The sequence below is a fragment of the Gymnoscopelus braueri genome (genome assembly GCF_963280865.1).
Source record: "Gymnoscopelus braueri genome assembly, chromosome: 2".
Taxonomy (NCBI): Eukaryota; Metazoa; Chordata; class Actinopteri; order Myctophiformes; family Myctophidae; genus Gymnoscopelus; species Gymnoscopelus braueri.
In genome coordinates this window covers 24,194,107-24,215,470 of record NC_137604.1, presented here as the reverse complement: position 1 = coordinate 24,215,470, position 21,364 = coordinate 24,194,107, and the positions used below count along the sequence as shown (strand labels likewise).

The window sequence follows — 21,364 nt, the reverse complement described above, 5'->3', positions numbered from 1 at the left end:
CCACTTTTATACTTAATACATTTTTTGAACATTTTGGAAATGTTTTAAAAAGTTTTACTTTGAAAGAAGGGAAAAAAAGAAAATCATTGAAAATGTTTCCCTATAATGAGACCCCAGCATCCGTATTGTGGGAAAAGCTTTTGCAGAAAATGCATTGCACTGTGACGCATTATGAGCTTGTAGATGGCTATTTTCAGCGAAGATATTTAATGTAGAGAGAAAACAGGAAAGACAATAGTTTAGAGCCCTGGGGGATTCCGGTCAACCATATAGGGTTTAAGTGGTTAAATCTGTTCTTCTTTGCCGTCTACTCAGGGTTCGCCTCAAGCCAGACGAGCCTTCGTCCCTCAGCTGCGTAGCGGCAAGTTCAATGTTCTGCTCACCACCTATGAGTACATCATCAAGGACAAACAAGTACTGGCCAAGGTGAGATCGTACAGCCAGGCACCTTCACACACATACACGTACACGCACACACACACACACACACACACACACACACACACACACACACACACACACACACACACACACACACACACACACACACACACACACACACACACACACACACACACACACACACACACAGTAGGGCATTCACTGAATATTCGAATATTCGAATATCAAACCGACTATTCGACTATCAAACCACTATTCGATTATTCTATTTTATTTTTATTTATTTTTGGCTTTTCTACAGCAGACACGCAGCTGTGAGCTTTGGTGTGACGTCAACTCGCATTCCTTGAGTCATCAATGCCATTGAAAAAAAAAAAAAAAAAAAAAACTTTTAAAAAGAAATTTTATTATTTTATTTTTTATAATCAAATCGATTAATCGAATATTCGAATACTTATAGGTCGAATAATTCGAATGCTAAAAATCACTATTCGTGAATGCCCTAACACACACACACACACACACACACACACACACACACACACACACACACACACACCACCCTCCCTTGCTGCTCCTTTTCTCTCTCATACATAAATACCTACATGCTTGTATTGCTTTTTAAATCCTGTTCTAATCATGTTCATTTCACCAAGGTGGGAGGGGGTTTATTTTTTTCCATTTGTCTCTTTGGGCTGCCCCCCCCCCCCTCCCACCCCCCCAGCATTTCTCTGTCCCAGACCGATCTGTGCTTCGTCTCAGGGCTGACTCCTAGGTGCTGCCACACACACCGCCGTCACCGCCGTCCCCCCACTGTGGCCCACCATGCTGCTATGCTCTCATGTAGTCATACAGTATACTAGGCATCCTGCATGTCCTACCAGGTGTGTATTGTAGCTCAGGAAAGATTTCCCCCCCAAGTGATGGCTCTAGCTTTGGCTCGTGGGGGGGCTAGGCCAACTTGAACCACAGGGATTGATTGGGGAAACATATCCTCCATGTCTTTGTTTGGGTAGGCATAAGCCGTAAGATAGCGCAGCAATTTACTCGGGTAGATAGTGGATGTTGGTTTTGTCTCTCTAATACAGTGTTTTTTTTAAATTGGGGGCTACAGCCCCCAGGGCGGCTGGCAAGGGCACCAAGTTGGCCAATTGGAAAGGAGAGTGAACAAAATGTATAACGTTTTTTAATTTCAATTAAAATTCAATTCATAAGATTATTGAATGAATGAATGAATGAACGAAGGAATTTTATTAGTATAGCGCTTTTCCAAACAAAGTTACAAAGTGCTTTACAAATAAATAAATAAATAAATAAGAAAACATAAAAACATAAAAACATAAAAAACAGCATTTGTAGTCAGTCCATAAAACAATCCTTAGGAAAAACACTTTATATACAGATGTGTTTTCAAAAGCGAGAGAGGACACTGACTCTGCTAACCTAAGATCCAAGGGTAGGGCATTCCAGAGCAACGGTGCCCGGGCCGAAAAAGCCCGGTCCCCCCGTGTGACAAAGTGAGTTGTGGGACGATCCAGGAGGGCCCTATCCGAGGATCTAAGCTGGCGCACTGGCTCATGGGGTTCTAGCAAGTCCACAATGTAACTGGGAGCCAGTCCATGTAGGGCTTTAAAAGTGATCAATAAAACAATTATTGTGCCATTAAAAAATATATATATTTTATTCAAACGTTTTAGAGATATTTAGCAATAGCGTGCCGCACCAGAAGCTAGTACAGTATGTTAGATGTTCAGAATCTGCCAGGCTAGATTATCACCATTATAAGGAATATATAATATTATTCTTATATTCTTCTCTTCACTGCTTTCTTCTCACCATACCTTTTCTTCTTCCTATTCTGCCCATCTATCACCCCTTCTGTCACCCCTTCCACCCCAACCCCTCCAGCTCCGCTGGAAGTACATGATTGTAGACGAGGGCCATCGTATGAAGAACCACCACTGTAAGCTGACCCAGGTTCTCAATACACACTATTTGGCCCCGCGGCGGGTACTGTTGACAGGCACCCCTCTGCAGAACAAACTGCCTGAGCTCTGGGCGCTGCTCAACTTCCTTCTGCCCACCATCTTCAAGAGCTGCATCACCTTCGAACAGTGGTTCAATGCCCCTTTTGCCATGACCGGAGAGAAGGTATTGGAGTTGTTTTCATCGCAATTATTTATCAATGCTTTGCTATTAATTTCATAGATAACAATTTGTCATTCATTCATTGGTAGGACTGAACTGCTCAGTGCTGTAGGTAACAGTGTAACTATGATAGAAACTGAAAGAATCATTCAGTGCTTCATCTCCTTTTACAATGTTTTTATTTTACTGCACTAGATTTTATTTGAACGTTTATGAAGTTGTCACTGGCCTTGCCGAAAAAATCTGATTTAATGTAGAAGGGTAAAAGGAGGGGGAGGATAGACCCCTGGGAAACCCCGGTCAATGTTGAGTGGTAAAAACCTCACTTCTTCTACCCTAACTTGTCCTTCCTACCCCTCGACCTCTCCAACTTCCCCAACATCCAGGTGGACCTGAATGAAGAAGAGACCATTCTGATTATCCGCCGTCTTCACAAAGTCCTGCGGCCCTTCCTGCTGCGCAGGCTGAAGAAGGAAGTGGAGGCACAGCTTCCAGAGAAGGTTTGACTTGCTTGTGTCAACACACAAACACCTGACGACAGTCATAATGACGCGTCTCTGAAGCAACACATGTCCACTGTTGAGTAGGTGAACAAAGTGTTTCTACTGCTGGTATTTATGCTTACCCAGAATCAGCAAAAGGAGGAATACATACGTTCATTCAGGCATTTACTCTTTCTCTCTCTGCAATGCTTTCATTTACTCTCTATCTCTCTTCATTGCTTTCATTCAGTCCATGTTTTGTGTCTTTCACTCAGGTGGAGTATGTGATCAAGTGTGACATGTCATCTCTTCAGAGGGTTCTCTACAGACACATGCAGGCCAAGGGAGTCCTGCTGACAGATGGATCAGAGAAAGACAAGAAGGTGAGGACATATTACTACTGTACCCATAGAGGAAATATGCTGAGAAGATAGGAGAATGTGGAGGGCAGCGATTCAGGAGTCCTGAGTTGGTGTTGGCTAGACTGCACTCTCGCATTTCATCGCATGGGGAAGATATTCTGCATATGATCTTCAGGCAGTACTACTTTTCAACCAGTAGGTGTCCTACCTGACACCAGGGTCTACATTTCTAAATGAAAGAGTAGGGAGACCACCTCCAACCACTACAGATGTACTAGTTACATTGTATTAACATAATCTAGCATACTGTACAGATTGATTAAATAAAAATGTATTCATTCAAATAACTTCAGGATTGAAGCGTTTAGTGTCGTTCCTTCTTGTCTGTTGCCTGGAGAAAATGTTTTGAAGGCATTTATTCACCCCTATTTTAAAAACTTTTGGACATTGTTCAAAAGATGTTCAAGCTGATCTACAAGCTCACAATGCATCGTGAGCTTGTGTGTGTGTTTTTGTTTAGGATGCTATGAGATGCAATGCAAAACAACATGTTATGTAATGCTGTGCATTTCTGTGTTTTGTATTTCAGGGTAAAGGAGGCACAAAGACTCTGATGAATACCATCATGCAACTGAGGAAGATCTGTAACCACCCCTACATGTTCCAACAAATAGAGGTATCCTACTTCCTGACAGTTGGCCCTTTTACACAGCCTGTCTAAGGCGGGAATGTTGTGCTGTTACGTGTATTCCGCCTTGCTGTTCTGTATAAAAGGTATGGACGAGGAATAGATTGATAGATAGATAGATAGATACTTTATTAATCCCGAAGGGAAATTCAGATATCCCTTAGCTCATACAGGCTTACAGTAAGGTTAGTTAAAACACATCACAAAAAGAGCGGGGCACAGGTTAAAACTGAGAGAAGACAAATATAAAAAATACATTATGAATAAGCATAAAAAGCATTAAGAAGGTGTCACTGGGAATAATAATCCTCATTGTACATAGCCCATCTGTACCTTAAACTATTAGTCCAGTTCATGAGCCTTGCGGCTGGTCATGGAGTTAAAGAGCCTAATTGCTGTTGGGACAAAAGTGTTTTAAACCGTTCATTCTTGCAGGGCATGGAACGGAACAATTTCTTGCGACTTCTTTTCTGGCCTGCCAAGATGTTGTGGAGAGGATGACTCACATTGTCCATTATGGCCCGCATCTTATTGTGTGTGCATCTCTCCACAACAGACTCCAGTGAGTCCGGCCTCTCACCCAGTACTGAGCCAGCCTTCTTCACCAGCTTGGAACTGGAACTGGCAGCAGAGGTAGTCACAGAACGAACCGACGTCCATGTAAAAGGCACAGCCAGCAGGGCAGTGCTGCATGCTGTGCCTCGCCCCATGTAAGGTTCATCTCCTGTAGCTCAGCTGTCACAGTTCACCGCCAAGTTGTTTTGGGCTGACAAAAGGCAGTTCTCAGCTTCTATTACATTTCTCCTCCATTGTATTTCTGATTGCACAAACATGTTGCTTGAATTCTCCATAGTATCTATTTTCACAACCCCACCTGACCCATTGACAATAAAGACAGACACAGTATTTTCAATGGAACAAAACTTTCATTTTGTGAATAAATGGGTGAGTCAGTCCTGACAGTGGCAACAACAAATAGATTTAAATCAATTAGCCTATCCTAAAATAGGCTTAGTCTAAAAAAAAGACGTAAGCTAAATAAATAAGCTAAATATTTTGAGTATTTTGTATATTATATATATTTTTAAGTGCACTGCACATGCTATTGTTGTAAATGTCTACTGACAGCCGTCATCTCAGGTTGTGTGTGATTGAGAGAGAGAAATAGATTGAGTGAATAAGAGAAAGGGAAAGTACTTTCTGAAGTGAGTTATGTAACTTTATAACTTTGACAACAGCTGAGTGGGTAATACAACTTTAGCATTCTCTTCTTATATGCAATTTCAGCCTTTATATCACTCAGTGAAGTGAAATAATTCAGTACCGTAGTTCTGTGACTGCATTCTGCAAAACATCTATTTTTGCTAAACAATTTTTTTATATTACTCGGACAGATTTTGTCCAAACGTCACGGAAACTTGGTACACATAATCTCTGTAGTCATGTGATCAAGACGGATCTGTCCGATTTCTCATATTCCATCCTGATTGGTGAATTACGAACATTGCTGGCCCACAATAACCTACCTGACCTGTCGGAGACCTGTGCTCCAAGGAGCACTTTTTCTAGTTTTCTTCTTTTCCCTCTTTTTTCCAATTGGCCCTAGTGGCCACGGCCCCCACTTTGAAAACAACCAATTAAAGTCTCAGTTGTAAGGTTGACATTCTATATCAAAATTGCCTAGAGGGTGGGTGGACCAACCGTGGACGGTGGACCGTGGTCACAAACGTAACATCCGGTACTGCAAGGCGCACCGTTGCTCCGATACGCACCAAACTTGGCACAAACACTGTTCAGGAGTCTGCCATGAAAATAGTCACACCAAAAAAACAAAATTGCACACATATGGGGCACTACGGCAGTGTTTAACACTTCAAATGGCCATAACTCAGTGACCATTGCTCTGATCAGCGCAACATAGGGCTGGATTTAAAGGCTGCATAGCAACCTGAAAATCTAGTTGTGGAAATAGTTTTAGGTTTGATGCTGTTGAAATTATTGATTTCACAATAACATTTCAAAGCCACGGTCACTGAACAATTTGTGATTTTGAATTCTTTCAGGAATCCTTTTCTGAGCATTTGGGTTTCTCTGGTGGGATAGTCTCAGGGTAAGAACTCATTTCACTTGTATTCCTCTTCCTTTAGGACATATCACACACACACACACACACACACACACACACACACACACACACACACACACACACACACACACACACACACACACACACACACACACACACACACACACACACACAGAGCCAGTGTAGATATAACCCCCTCCTATAACTCCTTCCATTAGCCCTGACCTGTATCGAGCATCAGGAAAGTTCGAGGTGTTGGACCGCATCCTGCCCAAGCTGTGTGCAACCAATCACAGGGTGCTTCTCTTCTGTCAGATGACCACACTGATGACCATCATGGAGGACTACTTCGCCTACCGTACTTTCAAGTACCTGCGCCTCGACGGTGAGACGATTTGTGTGTGTGTGCCTGCAGTGGTGGAAAAAGTACTCAAAGGTTTTACTTAAGTTAAAGTATCAATACTGCAATGTAGAAGTACTCTGTCACAAGTAAAAGACCCGAATTCAAAATTGACTTGAGTAAAAGTACAACAGTATTGGCATCAAAATGTACTTCAAGTACCAAAAGTAAAAGTTCTAAAATGTTTGAAAATAGCAGATCTACAAGCTCACAACGCGTCGCGATGCGACACGTTGTGAGCTTGTAGATAGGCTATTTTCAAATAGCCTAGGTATAAAATAGGGCTAAAGTGGTTAATGTATGTTTTATGATGTGATAATTTATATCTGCAAAGTAACTAGTAACTAAAGTTTTCAAATAATTGTAGTGGAGTAAAAGTAAAATATTTGCCTCTGAGATGTAGTGGAGTAGAAGTAAAAGTATAGACAATTGGATATACTCCAGTTAGGTAAAAGTACCTCAAAATTGTACTTAAGTACAGTACTTGAGTAAATGTACTTCATTGTTATACTTTGCTGTACAAGGATGTCACACAAAATAGATTAAAAAACAGATCTACAAGCTCACAACATATTGCAAATCTTCTTGTAGTCAATACTTTTAGAACATTGTGTTATTTTGTTTACAATTTTGTAACTTTTGGCCTTTAATGACAATCTTTTTCCGCCCAAATTGATTATTTTATAAAAAAACAAATATTTTTTATAATCCATAAGTTCGATTAACTGTTGCACCCAAACGTGATCATCTATCGCTCTCTCTTATCTCCTAGTCTGGTTTCTTATCTCTCACCTCCACCTCTCCTTCAGGCGCCACTAAGGCTGAAGACAGAGGGATGCTGTTGAAGACATTCAACGCCCCAGATTCTCCATACTTCATCTTCCTTCTGAGCACTAGAGCCGGGGGCCTGGGCCTCAACCTGCAGTCTGCGGACACTGTGGTCATCTTTGACTCTGACTGGAACCCTCACCAGGTACGACGACATGACGTGACATGTCAAGGAACAGTCGGAACAACTCGAGGATTTAATTTAATTGTTTTAACTCATTCACTGCCACAATTATTGCTGGCCGCGTTTGCCCACTGCCAGAGATTTTTCATTGAAAAAAAAAAAGTACTCAGGAGCCGAGATGCAGAATTTTTAAGTTAACAACGAAGTGGATGGGAGTCTAGGGGCCCTATTCTGGAGCACTTCCCCCCCCCCCTAAACCACGTTAAATACTGATAATGGAGCTGCGCTGCCCCAATAGGTTATTCTAGCACCTGCTCTACCCGTCACCCATTATGCCGACGCCGGTATTTGCGCATGGAGGTGTGCCCGTGGGCGTGTTGTTGCTATATCCCCTACATTGCCATTCTGCAGACACACATGGGTACGGCTTTGGGGGGGGGGGGGTAGTGGATTCTAAAACCACCCGCCGGTTTCTAAAACCACCCGCCAAGTGCACACAGACACTGCAATGGCTTTGTGCGTTGGACCATGATCCGTGTTGCCAGCCTTGGCGAGAAATAAGCAACCGCAGGTCTATGAAAACAAAAAAAAGCAACTATAAGGCCACATGAGCACGTCTTCAAACTACTAACTAGAGCTTTCATATCCCCTAAATATTTCAGCCCGGCTCGACTAATAATTGACAAATTAGGCCCAGCCCAGCCCGTCAGTCATTTTTCTAAAGAAGCTTAATTGCTGCATGCAGCCGTTTTTCTCATTAAATCTTGGTAATTCGTTAAGAACAGGAGTCATTCCACCCTATTCCAACAGTCTATATTTTATTTAATAAACAGCTTGGATCAAATAGGGCTATATAAATATATACACTGCCCCATAACCATTTTAAGAATGATATTCGGTTATTATACGAAATATATTTTTAATTGAGATATTTCAGTTTTTTCCATATTGCTGTCATGTCTTAATAAAATCATGCTTTTAGCAAGCAAAATAAGCAGTACAAAACAGTTTGGATTACTTTGTTTGATGGGAAAGAGTTGCGATGGAGAAATCACATCCAATGTTACCTTCTACTGCCCGCTGCCTGTGCTCTCATTTGAAGAAATAATCCAACATTTACTTTGAGGTGAAAAAGACATGAAGAAAGCTTTTCAATCTCAATAGTCTGAAGATCCATTCTATACGTCATGTTATGGTTTAAACTTTAAAGGGGGCTCTCTGCTGCTGCCGTTGTGACAACTGTCAAGACAGCTAATTGATTTGACTTTGCGCTGCGCTGCCCTGATGATTAATTATTTGGCATCAGCTGTGTAAGACTAAAGGCGGTTACACACCGGCGAATATGCGAATATACGCAAAATTCGGACTGTTCCGAATAATTAAAAGACGCTTTTTTCGCTCCGCGAAACTGGTGTGGAAGCTTGCATTGACTTTATAAGGTTTTAAAAAAAAACGTATTATTCGCATGAAAAAAATCGCCCCGGTGTGTAAGGACCTTTAAGGTCCTTACACACCGGGGGGGCGATTTTTTATTTTATTTTTTCGCCGGTGTGTAACCGCCTTAAGAGTATAACTATTTTAAATGGCTTTCATATACTCTTGGGGATCTGACTAATGACAAGTTGCTTATTGTGAACACAATACGCTACAAATTAATTAATATATACATTTATTTGGATTAAAAAAAAAAGTCGACCCGGCCCAGCCGGTGCCGACGGGCCGGGTCGGGTCCCGTTGGGTTTGGGCTAAAATCTTAAGCACTTAAATTTTTTATAAGATGATCGAATCATCTAGTGTGATTTTCATTTTGGCTGCTGTCTCATTAAACCCATGCTGCGGGTGAATATTATATTATATAATCGTCGGTGTCCAGGACGAACCAGCTAACTCCATTTTCATCTTTTTTTTTTTTTTCCATAAATCAACGCTATTGAACACCCTTTACGTCTGTGTAAAAAATCTAAACATTTGAACCAATGAAAAGTATTAAAAAGCGCCTCTGACGAAAACTCCCAACTCCATTGGATCCTCAAACTGTCAAAAACAAACAACTCCCTCCTCTCCTCTCCAGTGCTGCGTTTTCAGAGCATGAGTAGAGCGCGCTGCGCAGTGAACGAGGAGGAGGATCACGTAAACACACTCCCCGTAGTCTGTTAAAACTATGCAGTGTACCTGTTTATCAAACTTAGCACTGATGCTAATGTTATGAAAACAAGTAATTATATTTCTAAAATCTATGAAGTGTTTAATGAGGAGAGCAATGTGACAAGAAGAAAGGCGTTCATAGCATTTCTGTCGCGCTGAAACCTCTTCCTCAGCAGCGAGTGGAGCTATTGTTTTGGACACTAACTCCATTTCAGCTTGATTTCTGCTCGTCTGAAACTACTAACTCCACTAGCGCTGGGTAAAGTGTTGATTTACCCGCGATTTGGGTAAAGTGTTGATAATATAATGACACATGCAAGTATCTGACAATATATAAAGTCACTATACCAACTTTGATGAGGCAGTATTGCTTTGTTTTAAAAATATAAGGTTTTCTTCATTTCCTGAAAAATGTATATTTTGTTCTTGCGTTTCCTGAACAATGAGAGTTTCGGGCTGGACAGCAGAGATATTATATATATTATATTATTATTATATTCCCCACGTAAACGCTGTCATGTTTACTGCATTAAAGGTTCTCAATCTTTTCAGGCCATCGACCCCCCAAAATAACCATATTTGAACTGGGGACCCCCCCATTTTGTTTGACTCGGTTCCACAGATAAATATTGTGAAAATAGCAGATCTACAAGCTCGCCAGGCGTTGGGTGCTCCATTGTGGTCTCGACCCACAGGTTGAGAACCACTGCATTAAAAGCTCCAAGCAAGTTACATGTCTAGTATGTTGTTGACCACGTAATGTAATGTTTTTGGTTTAGTGTTAGGCTACTCCGTGGCGCGCGCGCCTCATTGTTTATGCTGTCCAAAATAACAGATCTGTAAGCTGTCGACAGACATGACGCAGCGCCGTTGATAGCTTGTATGTCTGTTATTTTGGGTAGGTAGGCGACGCACATACGCATCGCAGCAATGTGTCTGGGTTTGAGAGGCTTTGATTGATGTAAACTTAAAGTTTAACTCTGTTCGGGATTACTGAACAAAGGTGGATGATGAAAGATAACGGGGACAATATGGATGTAATAACTTTAACTGCGTCACTTCAGAGGAAACTATGGAGCTACTTCAGAGATGTTTACACACCCCTGGAATCCATTAGAATGGTGGAAATAGAACAATAACAGCCAACGTGAATACATAGGCTATAGACCTTTCCTAAAACTGTCCAATTTATTATACCCATGTGCTACTGTTTGTCTGTGTACCACGTAGGAGCGTTGTCGCAACATGATGTAATGAATTATTTGGGAGCAGCCGGTGTGTACCAATACAATAGTATAAATATTTTAAATGGCTTTCATATTCTATTCCGGATCTGACTAATATGACAAGCTTATTGTGAACACAATAGGCTACAAATGAATATAAAAATGTATTTGGATAAAAAAAATAAAAAAAAGGAAAACAAGCCCAATGCGGCTTATAATAATCAGACCAGGCAACAGTGCAGACAGGGAGATAGGCTAGAGCATATATTGGATCGGGGATGACGGCTAGCGCAGTCTTCTCTTAAAGGCAATGGCTTCTGGCACGGTGATTGGTTTTATCATTGTAACGCCCAAACCACACCTATGCATAATGTAAGGGGTAGCTCAGGTGTTTGGCGGGTGAGAGGGGTGCCACTGCCACAGAATACCGAATTTTGCGGGGAAACGCCTCTTGCCTAGTCCGAAATCCGTAATTAGTGGTTTGTTCAAATTTCATCTGGAATAGGGCCCTAGATCTTCAAAAAATCATATCTTTTGAAGAAAAAAGAAAAACGTCAATTACGTCAGTGGCAGTATTGGTAAACGGGAATAATTACGTCAATTACGTCAGAGGCAGTGAATTAATGAATATAAAATGAGCAATGTATTTATTTGGTTTGGTAAATAGGAGGCCTTCTGAATCCCCCTAATAGTACATACAAGCAGATAAGTGGTAGCTGGGGTGGTGGAGGGTGAGCAGTAATTCCTAGAAGGGCGATAGATATGTGGAGCTGAGATTGACCACTGATCAGCCAGCCACCAGCAACTGCAAAGAGTTTCCTTCCTGAACTTGCTCAGTTTATTTCATTCATACTGCATAGGGATGCTCACAGAGATGTCCCATCCTGAATCGCTAACTGAGGGAAAGCTTGTCAAGGATATTGGCCTACTTTGTTTAAGATTAACAAGGGAATGGGCTTCAGTATTTTATTTTTAATTCATTTAGTTGGCCTTTTTGGGAACCTAATGTTGTCACAGTTAATGTTGTCAACTTGTCATACAGTAGTTATTCTTGGTCATATGCTTTTAATGTTGGGGGCCGTGCAGTGAAATAATGTGCGGTAAGTATCCATTCATTTTCCCCATGATAACGCCCGAACCTCCTCTACAAAACTCAGTGCATGTCTCTTCCTCTCTCTTAGGACCTGCAGGCCCAGGACAGACTGAACCTCCTCTACAAAACTCAACGCATGTCTCTCCCCTCTTCCTGTAGGACCTGCAGGCCCAGGACAGAGCCCACCGCATCGGCCAGACGAACGAGGTGCGTGTTCTGCGTCTGTGCACCGTCAACAGTGTGGAAGAGAAGATCTTGGCAGCCGCCAAGTACAAATTAAATGTGGATCAGAAGGTCATCCAGGCGGGCATGTTTGACCAGAAGTCCTCCAGCAATGAGCGCAGGGCTTTCCTGCAGGCTATCCTGGAGCACGAGGAGCAAGATGAGGTCTGTAGCCAGGGGCTACAGAAAAGCGAAGAGGGGATGGTGTGTATGACTTTGTTTGCGTGCGTGTGTGTTGCACAGTCACACATGTTGACATTTCATTCATTTTTATTAACTTTTTTAGATTAGATTAAATGTATGAGTGTTTATTGTGTTCAGGAGGAGGACGAGGTGCCAGATGACGAGACGGTCAACCAGATGATTGCCCGCAGTGAGGAGGAGTTTGAGCACTTCATGGTTAGTGTGTGTGTGTGTGTGTGTGTGTGTGTGTGTGTGTGTGTGTGTGTGTGTGTGTGTGTGTGTGTGTGTGTGTGTGTGTGTGTGTGTGTGTGTGTGTGTGTGTGTGTGTGTGCATGTGTGGGTAGATATATACTATAGGGCAGTGGTTCTCAAAATATTTTCATGTCAAGGACCCCCAAATTGATATGTATTTGGCCGCAAGCCTTATTTGAAAAGATTTTGTACCAGAGACCCCCATAAGAGATTTGTCAACATTTGTCAACATTTTACAAAAATAGCAGCTCTACAAGCTCACAACATGTCGTGTCGTGCCAGGTTGTGAGCTTGTAGATTTGCTATTTTCAAATAGCCAAACAATATAATAGGGCTTCAATGTTTAAACTGTTCCTCATTATGCTGGGGACCCCCAGGAACTCCGTCCCCACTTTGAGATCCAGTGCTATTGGGGCTACTTTCTAGAATGAACATATAAGCACATTGAATTCCAGTCTCATCTCATCTCGCCCCTCTCTCTTCCTGTACCTCCGTAGCGTATGGACTTGGACCGGCGTCGCGAGGATGCGCGTAACCCGCGGCGCAAGCCTCGTCTGATGGAGGAGGACGAGCTGCCCACCTGGATCATGAAGGACGACGCTGAGGTGGAGCGGCTGACCTGCGAGGAGGAGGAGGAGAAGTTGTTCGGACGAGGCTCCCGCCAGCGCAAGGAAGTGGATTACAGCGACTCGCTGACTGAGAAGCAGTGGCTCAAGGTTGGTCAGGGGAATGTGCATAAGAAGGCACAGGATGGACGTGGGAGATATTAGGCCAGTGGTTCTCAAACTGTTTTAATTTCAGGGACCTCCATAACTCTGAGAGTCACAGACCTGGGTCCATTTGGAACCCCCTCAAGGAACCCTGAGGGTCCCTGGACCCCACCACTGTATTAGGGATTGAGTTTACCAGGGGTTGTGGTTGAGTAACAGATGTCCATTTGAGGAAGGTCAGAGTAGAAATGACATGTAAAAAACATACAACGTTCAGCCACTAGATGTCGCACTACACTCCATATCACAACACATCTGTTTCATGAGTTTCCTTATTTCCTTGAGTCACCTCTAGTCAGTTTGCACCAGCGTACCACGGAGCCTGCCTCCAAGTCTGTCATCAGTATATTAATGAAATACCTTCGCCAATGAAAACGGAAGCAACATGCCGCCGACAGCTTACAGAAAAAATCATTTAGATGATTGTTTCACAATCAAAACATTTATTTTGGGGGGAAAGTGATCAAAAGTTTGAAATAACCACAGTGTCTCTGCCTTCTCCTGTCTGCTAGGCAGTAGAGGAAGGCACATTGGAGGAAATCGAGGAGGAGGTGCGTCACAAAAAGACGTCACGTAAAAGGAAACGGGACCGCGACCTGGACCTACCCGGTCCCTCATCTTCGTCGGGGGGGCGCGGGCGGGCCGACAAAGACGAGGACGGGAAGAGGCAGAGGAAGAGGGGGCGACCCCCTACGGAGAAGCTGTCCCCCAACCCCCCTACCCTCACCAAGAAGATGAGGAAAATCGTGGATGCCGTCATCAAGTACAAAGACAGGTTTGTCAACGTGAACTTAAGGTCCGAACGAATAAATAAATAAAATGTATATCATGACTTTTCTGTTAAAGGTAGGGTAAGGGATTTTCTTTGGTTAAAATAAGTGTTAAATAGCTCTACATTCTGATAGTACTCATTGCTATAGAGTGTTTGTTCAGTAAAAGGAGTCTCCTTGTCTCTCCAGCTCTTTATAAAACAGAAAATGCATTTTCGTTTCAGTTTCAGTTTAATTTCCAATTTTATCCAAACAGGATAGAGAACTCAATCAGGATATAGATTAAACAAGTGAAATTGGAAGTGATGACACCAAGAAATGAGCAGGCAAAATTTGAACTGGAACATTATAAAAATGAAGCTTAAAAATGGGTACTTTCTCCTGATTGGCTGAGATTTTGACAGACACCTACCGGAAAATGCATTTTCTGTTTATTAAAGAGCTGGAGAGACGGGGAGACTCCTGTTGCTGAACAAACACTCTATAGCAATGATTACTATCAGAATATAGTGCTTTAACCTTTTAACAAAATACTTTTAGTTTTAACCCAAAAATATCACTTACCCTACCTTTAACTAAAGAACTGGAGAGTTACTGAACAAATACTATAGCAATGATTACTATCAGAATATAGAGCTAACACTTTTGAACAAAAACGTAAAAACTTTAAAACAGTGTCCAAGATACTAAGAGATTAGAAGTCGAAACCGCATGCAATAGAAAGTTAATATAAACTGCTCACACATAATAGCAACTTGTCGTCTCATCTTGATGATGTCACCCTCTGCAGCGCTAGCGGGCGCCAGCTAAGCGAGGTCTTCATCCAGCTGCCATCTCGCAAAGAACTACCAGAGTACTATGAACTGATTCGCAAGCCTGTTGACTTCAGGAAAATCAAGGTACGCGCGCACACAAACAAGTACCTATCTAATCGCATTTCAGTGGATGATCCATTTGATTACATTTGTACACTCTCTGAGTTACAAATGGATAAATGAACACTGAGAATTTGACTGTGTATCCTCCCGGTTGACTAAGCAGCTGAGGATGTTTTTTTTATGTCTTTATAAAACCTAAATAAAGACATGTCAGTCGATCCCCACCTCATTAATAAAGAAATGGAGATTCAAAGTGATCCCCACATCATGGAGTTGTCCCGTCTTTAGGACTATTTTCTTGTTAATTGTTTTGTGGTTTTTTGTGTCCGGTGGGCCGCAGGAAAGGATCCGTGGTCACAGGTACCGTACTTTAGGTGACCTGGAGAGAGACGTCATGCTGCTGTTCCAGAACGCTCAGACCTTCAACCTGGAGGGATCACTGGTGAGAAGCATGCACACACACACACACACACACACACACACACACACACACACACACACACACACACACACACACACACACACACACACACACACACACATACACACACACACACACACACACACACACACACACACACACACACACACACACATAGTAATAATAATAATAATAATGATAATATTAAAATAATGTACAATCTATTACCAGTAATATACATACATCTAATCATCCATGAAAGGAAATGGACAGACTATCGACAGTGAATGAGGCTGATAAATGTACAGTGTCAACCAGCCTACACAGTGGGTATACCAATACTGTACATATCTACAGTCAATCAACAGTGAATACAATGGCCAATATTCAATCTATCAACTGTGAAACATTTCCAGCAGTTATCCTAAACAGGTAACTGTTATGGTACTACAGTGTACGTCCTAGTAAGTGTGTACATGTGCCAGAGTAAGGCATCTGTAATAGTAATGTGATCTGTACTGTAGTGTAGTGTAGTGGTTCTCAAAGTGGGTTCCGGGGACCCCCATGGGTCCTTGGGGGGGGGGTCCCCAGATTAATTTGTTTATGCAGCATCACAATCATTTTAACCACTTTATTCATTTGTACGTTGGCTATTCAAAAATAGCAGTTGTACAAGGTCACCGGGGGTTTTGACATTTCTTGAAAAATCGCGAAAATGTTTAGAAGATTTTGAATAATGTTTGCATTTTTTTTAACACCAATCTTCTCTTCTGGGCGTCCCTGGCACAAAATATTTTCAATATTTTCAAATCATTACCACTGCTGCAGTGTGTACTAGCTGTCTGTCTTCATGTGTGCAGATCTATGAGGACTCTATTGTGCTGCAGTCGGTGTTCACCAGTCTGAGACAGAAGATCGAGAAAGAGGAGGAGAGCGAGGGAGAGGAGAGTGAGGAAGAGGAGGAGGAGCAGGAGGAAGGCTCAGAGTCGGAAAGTGAGTACGTCCGGAGTGAGCGAAGAGGGTTCATTGGAATGTTGATTTGGGCTGCAACTATTGATTGTTTCCTTAGCGATTATTCTAGTGATGACATTTCTTTATATATCAATGAATAAAAAATAAAATAAAAACACAATTGACAATTTTCTTTTGTCTGATTTAATTATTAATTTATTATATTCAATATATATTTATGCTTCATCGTACAAATGTGTCACGCAGCTATTAAATGTTGCACCCCTAATGATGATGAAAGTGGTCCACAGTAAACAGTAAGGTGTGATGGCGTGTGTTCTCCTCTCCAGCGCGTTCTGTGAAGGTGAAGATCCGTTTGGGTCGGAGGGAGAAGGAGAAGGAGAAGGGCGGAGAGCGCGGGAAGGGCCGGAGCAGACGGACAGGACGTACGAGAGCCAAGCCTGTCGTCAGTGATGACGACACAGAGGAGGAGCCGGAAGAGGTGTGTACGTTGTGTATATCTGTGTGTGTGTGTGTGTGTGTGTGTGTGTGTGTGTGTGTGTGTGTGTGTGTGTGTGTGTGTGTGTGTGTGTGTGTGTGTGTGTGTGTGTGTGTGTGTGTGTGTGTGTGTGTGTGTGCGTGCGTGCGTGCATTGCAAGTATTTGTCAGTTAACAGAGTGTGACTTATTTTTGTAGTGGTGATCCACAGACACAGGTACACAGTAGCAGGCCTTCAGGTGATTGATACCATAATTAATTTGTCTCATCTCCCCTCCTCTTATCCAGGAGCGTTCCCCGAGTGCCACAGATGAAGAGTCCTAAACTGAAAGAATGCACTGAAGGAGCAATGAATATGAGGAATATTCTACCAAAACTACTTGCAGCAAATACCCCCCCCCCTCCTTTTGTCAGCTCCATCCACCCTCAGTCAGATGTCATTTGCAAGAAAACGATGCACTCTTACCTGAATAATCGTGTCCATTACGTGACGTAATGAGGAAGACATGGTGTAAAGATAAAGAAGGCGTTTTCTGAACCTGGAAAATGCGATATATCGTGACATCATGTTAATACCTACTTCTGAACTGAATTGCACTTTAAATGGAACAGATATTGGATTAATAAAGACTCAATCTCTGATACAAAGTAAACAAACGGCATGCCCTGCCACCAAAAATGAAAAAAGTGGACATGTTTTTATTTTCTAGGTAATGGTTTTAAACTATTTGCTGTGTTTAGTGGCTTTAATAGGTTTGTTTACATTGGTAATGAGAGTAAACATTAAAGTAAAGTAAAGCTGACCTATATTTTGATTGATGATAGGATAAGAGTGTTCCAAATAGCATATTTTTCCATCTACGAATTGAACTATTTCAGAATGTATGTGAATATAATCCTTCTTTGTATGTTCCAAACAATCCCAGATTGAACTTTTAAATGAACTCCAACTCGGTTATAGTTCATCACATAGCCAGTTCAGCCGTCTATCTGCTGTTGTACTTGGGTTGACACAAACATGTTATTTCTCTAGTTACTAGAAATGAAAGACAGACTTGTGAAGTTAGAATTGACGGAAACAACTTGTTTTTCCCGTCTTAATGTAAACAACGTTCATATTATGTTGTTTCTCCTTAAGACGGAAGTCGCTTACCTGACTTGACCTTATGGTTGCAGATGTAAACAACTCTGATATTTCTGGGTAACTGGGGCAATATGTTTTCAACGGTATGCTCTCATCAGCCACTGGGGAGACTTAGGTGTTTGTACATCACATAGGTCTGACACAGCCTCTCTGTTTGAGTTGGAAATATAGCATCCTGTGGTTGGAGGCCGGTGTCCAAACTTCTCAGAATCTGTTTTATCAACTCCCTGTATTTATTTGACTGAGCCTTAATGGAGCTGACCTCACTTCACTCTCATATCTGATATATTAACCGTACTACAGTACAACTGTAGACTACATATTCCACCTTGCTGCTGCTTACAGTACCTGTGTTACTCTTCTAATATAAAGCACTTGCAATTGTTCACTGTAAAAAGAAAAATTCATTCATGAGGTTGTAATTCATCGTTCAGTACTGTAACTTAAAACAATTCTATTTCGGTGTTGTGTAGTGAGTTTTGACTTTCCAAATGGCTGACAGTTCAGATCTACTTATACTTAGGCACTTTTTACGTTTTTAATTTTAAGACAAAGGACCAGAGGGACAGTTGTTCTTCTCTGTTTGTGAATGCCTTATGGCTTTATGGTGTTGGATATGCTGTATAGATTTTTTTTTATTTCATTTTGTTTATCAATAATGTCTATGCATGTGTGTGGGTGAAAAAGAGTTGTGCGCGTGTGTGTGTGTGCGCGCGCGCGCACACACGTGTGTGTGTGCGAGCGTGTGTGAGTGTGCGTGTGTAGAATGCCATTCTATAGTACAGTACCTTTTTCATCATGAGGAACTCGAATTTGGAAGATATAACCAAAGCATTGGTATTTTCTCCACTTGTTTATTGGGACCTGCCTGTATTGTGTGGTGGACATTGTCACTTGAAGGGGGAAAAAATTATAACCCACAATAAATTTCAGTATAATTCCTGTTGTGATTTGTTTATACATCACTTTGGATGTATGTTTTAAGTGCTGAAGTCAAGGGAGGTCTAGGTTATGTGGCTTGAATGGAGTGATAGAAGTTCAGGCCCAGGTGACTAACAGGTCATGTTTAGGTTGTGCAGCAACAGTTATTGAGTAACAGACATGCAAAAGTGTCACTTTTCATATACAGTCACCTTTTTTAACCCAATTATTTTCACCTCAGGGCTGTTTGCATGCCTGGAGTAATGAGGAGGATTAGAAGGATGATGTCTACATTCCTCATTACTCGAAAGCCTGTGTTGCAATGGCACTGCCACTGTCACAAATGTACTCTCAAATAACTTGAAAGAATTTAAAGAATTACAGTATGAAGGATATACAGGAACTGGTTCTGGTTAAGACGCCTTGTGGTCATGGATTTAGGCAGGACTATTTTGGACACATGTCAGACTAGAACATTCCTAGTCTGACAGAACTGGGAGATGTAATGTCCTGGCCTGTCCACTAGGAGGTAATCTCATACAATTACAACAACTACTAGTATTACAGTAGGATGTGGAAAAATTACATACAGTATACAAGGGCCTGTGCTGGCCAGCAGATTTTCCTTTGGGATTTATATGGAAGGTATTTATAATAATTATTAAAAGAGGGACGTCATGCTACTGTTTGAAAATGCTCAGACCTTCAACCTGGAGGGATCACTATTGTTGTTTTTTTATTCCTAGTTATTAAGATGTGTGTTTAGTTCAGTATGTATGACCTTAACTATCTTGGCCAGTAACTCCATGTGCCTAGTGCCTACCCTTTGACACACATTTTCAAGTTATATTTCCTTGCCAATAAATGAATACTTCTTTATCCAGGTGATATAAACAGCCTTGCTAAAACCACTGATAATTCTATTTATTTTTTCAGAATGTTAGCGGGCACAGAAAGAACCAGTGTACAGTCTCCCTTTGGGAGATGTCATGGTGTGTGTGTGTGTGTGTGTGTGTGTGTGTGTGTGTGTGTGTGTGTGTGTGTGTGTGTGTGTGTGTGTGTGTGTGTGTGTGTGTGTGTCTCACACACGTGGATGTGTGAGCAAGTGGGCGTTTTCAACAGTATTTTGACAGTGTGGAGTGTGTTTAACTTGGAAATGTTTTCTTCAGACAGTGCACTGTAAAATCTTGAGCAAAATTCAACCCTGAGAGTGTACAAATGGACCCAAATGGACCCTTTCAGATCCATTTGTCAGTGTTAAATTAACGCTCAGGATTTAACTTTGTAGGAGAGTGTGGGAGGAAGGTGGAATGGGTTTCCTGACTTCTAGGAACCCTGAGGTTTGAAACTCAAAACCAGCTGTTGACATCTGCCAGAGGGGGAGGGGTGGGGCGGCAGGGCATTTTAGGTGATAAGAGGGCCGACCCCTGACCCAAAACAAGACACATGGTAGTAGTAGTCACCTCAAGTGGTGGTGTCCAGGCCCGGATTGGACGGTCTGGCACTTCTGGCAGATGCCAGAAGTGCCGGGCAGTCTGGGGCCGCGGCCAACCCTAAAACCGAAATAAAGTCACCAAAAACCTAAAACTAACATGATCCGCCAATTAACCCCAATTTTTTGGCGGCGACCCCCGCCGGTGAAGATCACAAATGCCAGGGCCGATTTTCTGTGCCAGTCCGTGCCTGGTGGTGTCACTAAATGTCGGTACAGTAGGCTACACAAACACATGTTGTTAAGATTTGCAAGACACACCGGACAAAAACTCACTGCTTCACTCAATGTAAAACTGTATTATAAAAAAGCAGTGTTTCCCAACCAATGGGCTCTGGACCCAACAACAAAAATACATTTCAATAAATGTTAAAAACTTGAAAGTAGTGATTTTCATTATTAAATGGGGCTTAAGTGGTTCATTCATGATGTATTTTTGGGCGTTTGGGTCCCGGGCAGACACCACATTACTCTTTTGGGGCTCGAGCTAAATTGTTTGGGAACCATCGATCCAAAGCACTTTACAATGTGCATCACATTCACCCTTTAACACACCCATTCACACACCCACTCACACACCCACATCCACACACACACACACACCCATTCACACACCCATTCACAGTCACACACCGATGATGCAGTAGATGCAACCTCGCAAGCAATGTACTAACCTGCAAGAGCGCGGTTAGGGGTTTCAGTGTCTTGCTCAATGACACTTTGGCACAATCCAAATATGGGTTGTCAGGTAGAATTCCCAGAGCTTGCAGCAAAAAATCTATTTGACTTTTTGTAACTACAAAAGTATTTCCACACTGGAAAACCTGAAGAATATGTACAGGGCAAGGTTGGAGCCAGAAAATGACGTATGTCCCTGT

At 42.1% G+C, this 21,364-nt stretch overlaps 1 protein-coding gene across 1 annotated transcript in view; it reads left to right on the top strand.

The window, feature by feature from the left end:
• The window catches only part of smarca4b (SWI/SNF related BAF chromatin remodeling complex subunit ATPase 4b), a gene marked incomplete at its 5' end in the record, with an annotated part of 32,563 nt that extends 13,548 nt beyond the window's left edge, over positions 1–19,015 (top strand). The window contains 17 exons of the mRNA XM_080412535.1: positions 316–426; positions 2,311–2,553; positions 2,937–3,050; positions 3,308–3,415; positions 3,984–4,070; positions 6,146–6,192; positions 6,387–6,553; positions 7,378–7,541; positions 12,144–12,410; positions 12,528–12,605; positions 13,139–13,357; positions 13,924–14,186; positions 14,972–15,080; positions 15,400–15,501; positions 16,341–16,473; positions 16,782–16,933; positions 17,218–19,015. Of these exons, the coding sequence (XP_080268661.1) occupies positions 316–426; positions 2,311–2,553; positions 2,937–3,050; positions 3,308–3,415; positions 3,984–4,070; positions 6,146–6,192; positions 6,387–6,553; positions 7,378–7,541; positions 12,144–12,410; positions 12,528–12,605; positions 13,139–13,357; positions 13,924–14,186; positions 14,972–15,080; positions 15,400–15,501; positions 16,341–16,473; positions 16,782–16,933; positions 17,218–17,253 (2,400 nt within the window). The 3' untranslated portion in view covers positions 17,254–19,015. The remainder of the gene's footprint in view (positions 1–315; positions 427–2,310; positions 2,554–2,936; positions 3,051–3,307; positions 3,416–3,983; positions 4,071–6,145; positions 6,193–6,386; positions 6,554–7,377; positions 7,542–12,143; positions 12,411–12,527; positions 12,606–13,138; positions 13,358–13,923; positions 14,187–14,971; positions 15,081–15,399; positions 15,502–16,340; positions 16,474–16,781; positions 16,934–17,217) is intronic.
• Positions 19,016–21,364: the final 2,349 nt, after the last annotated feature.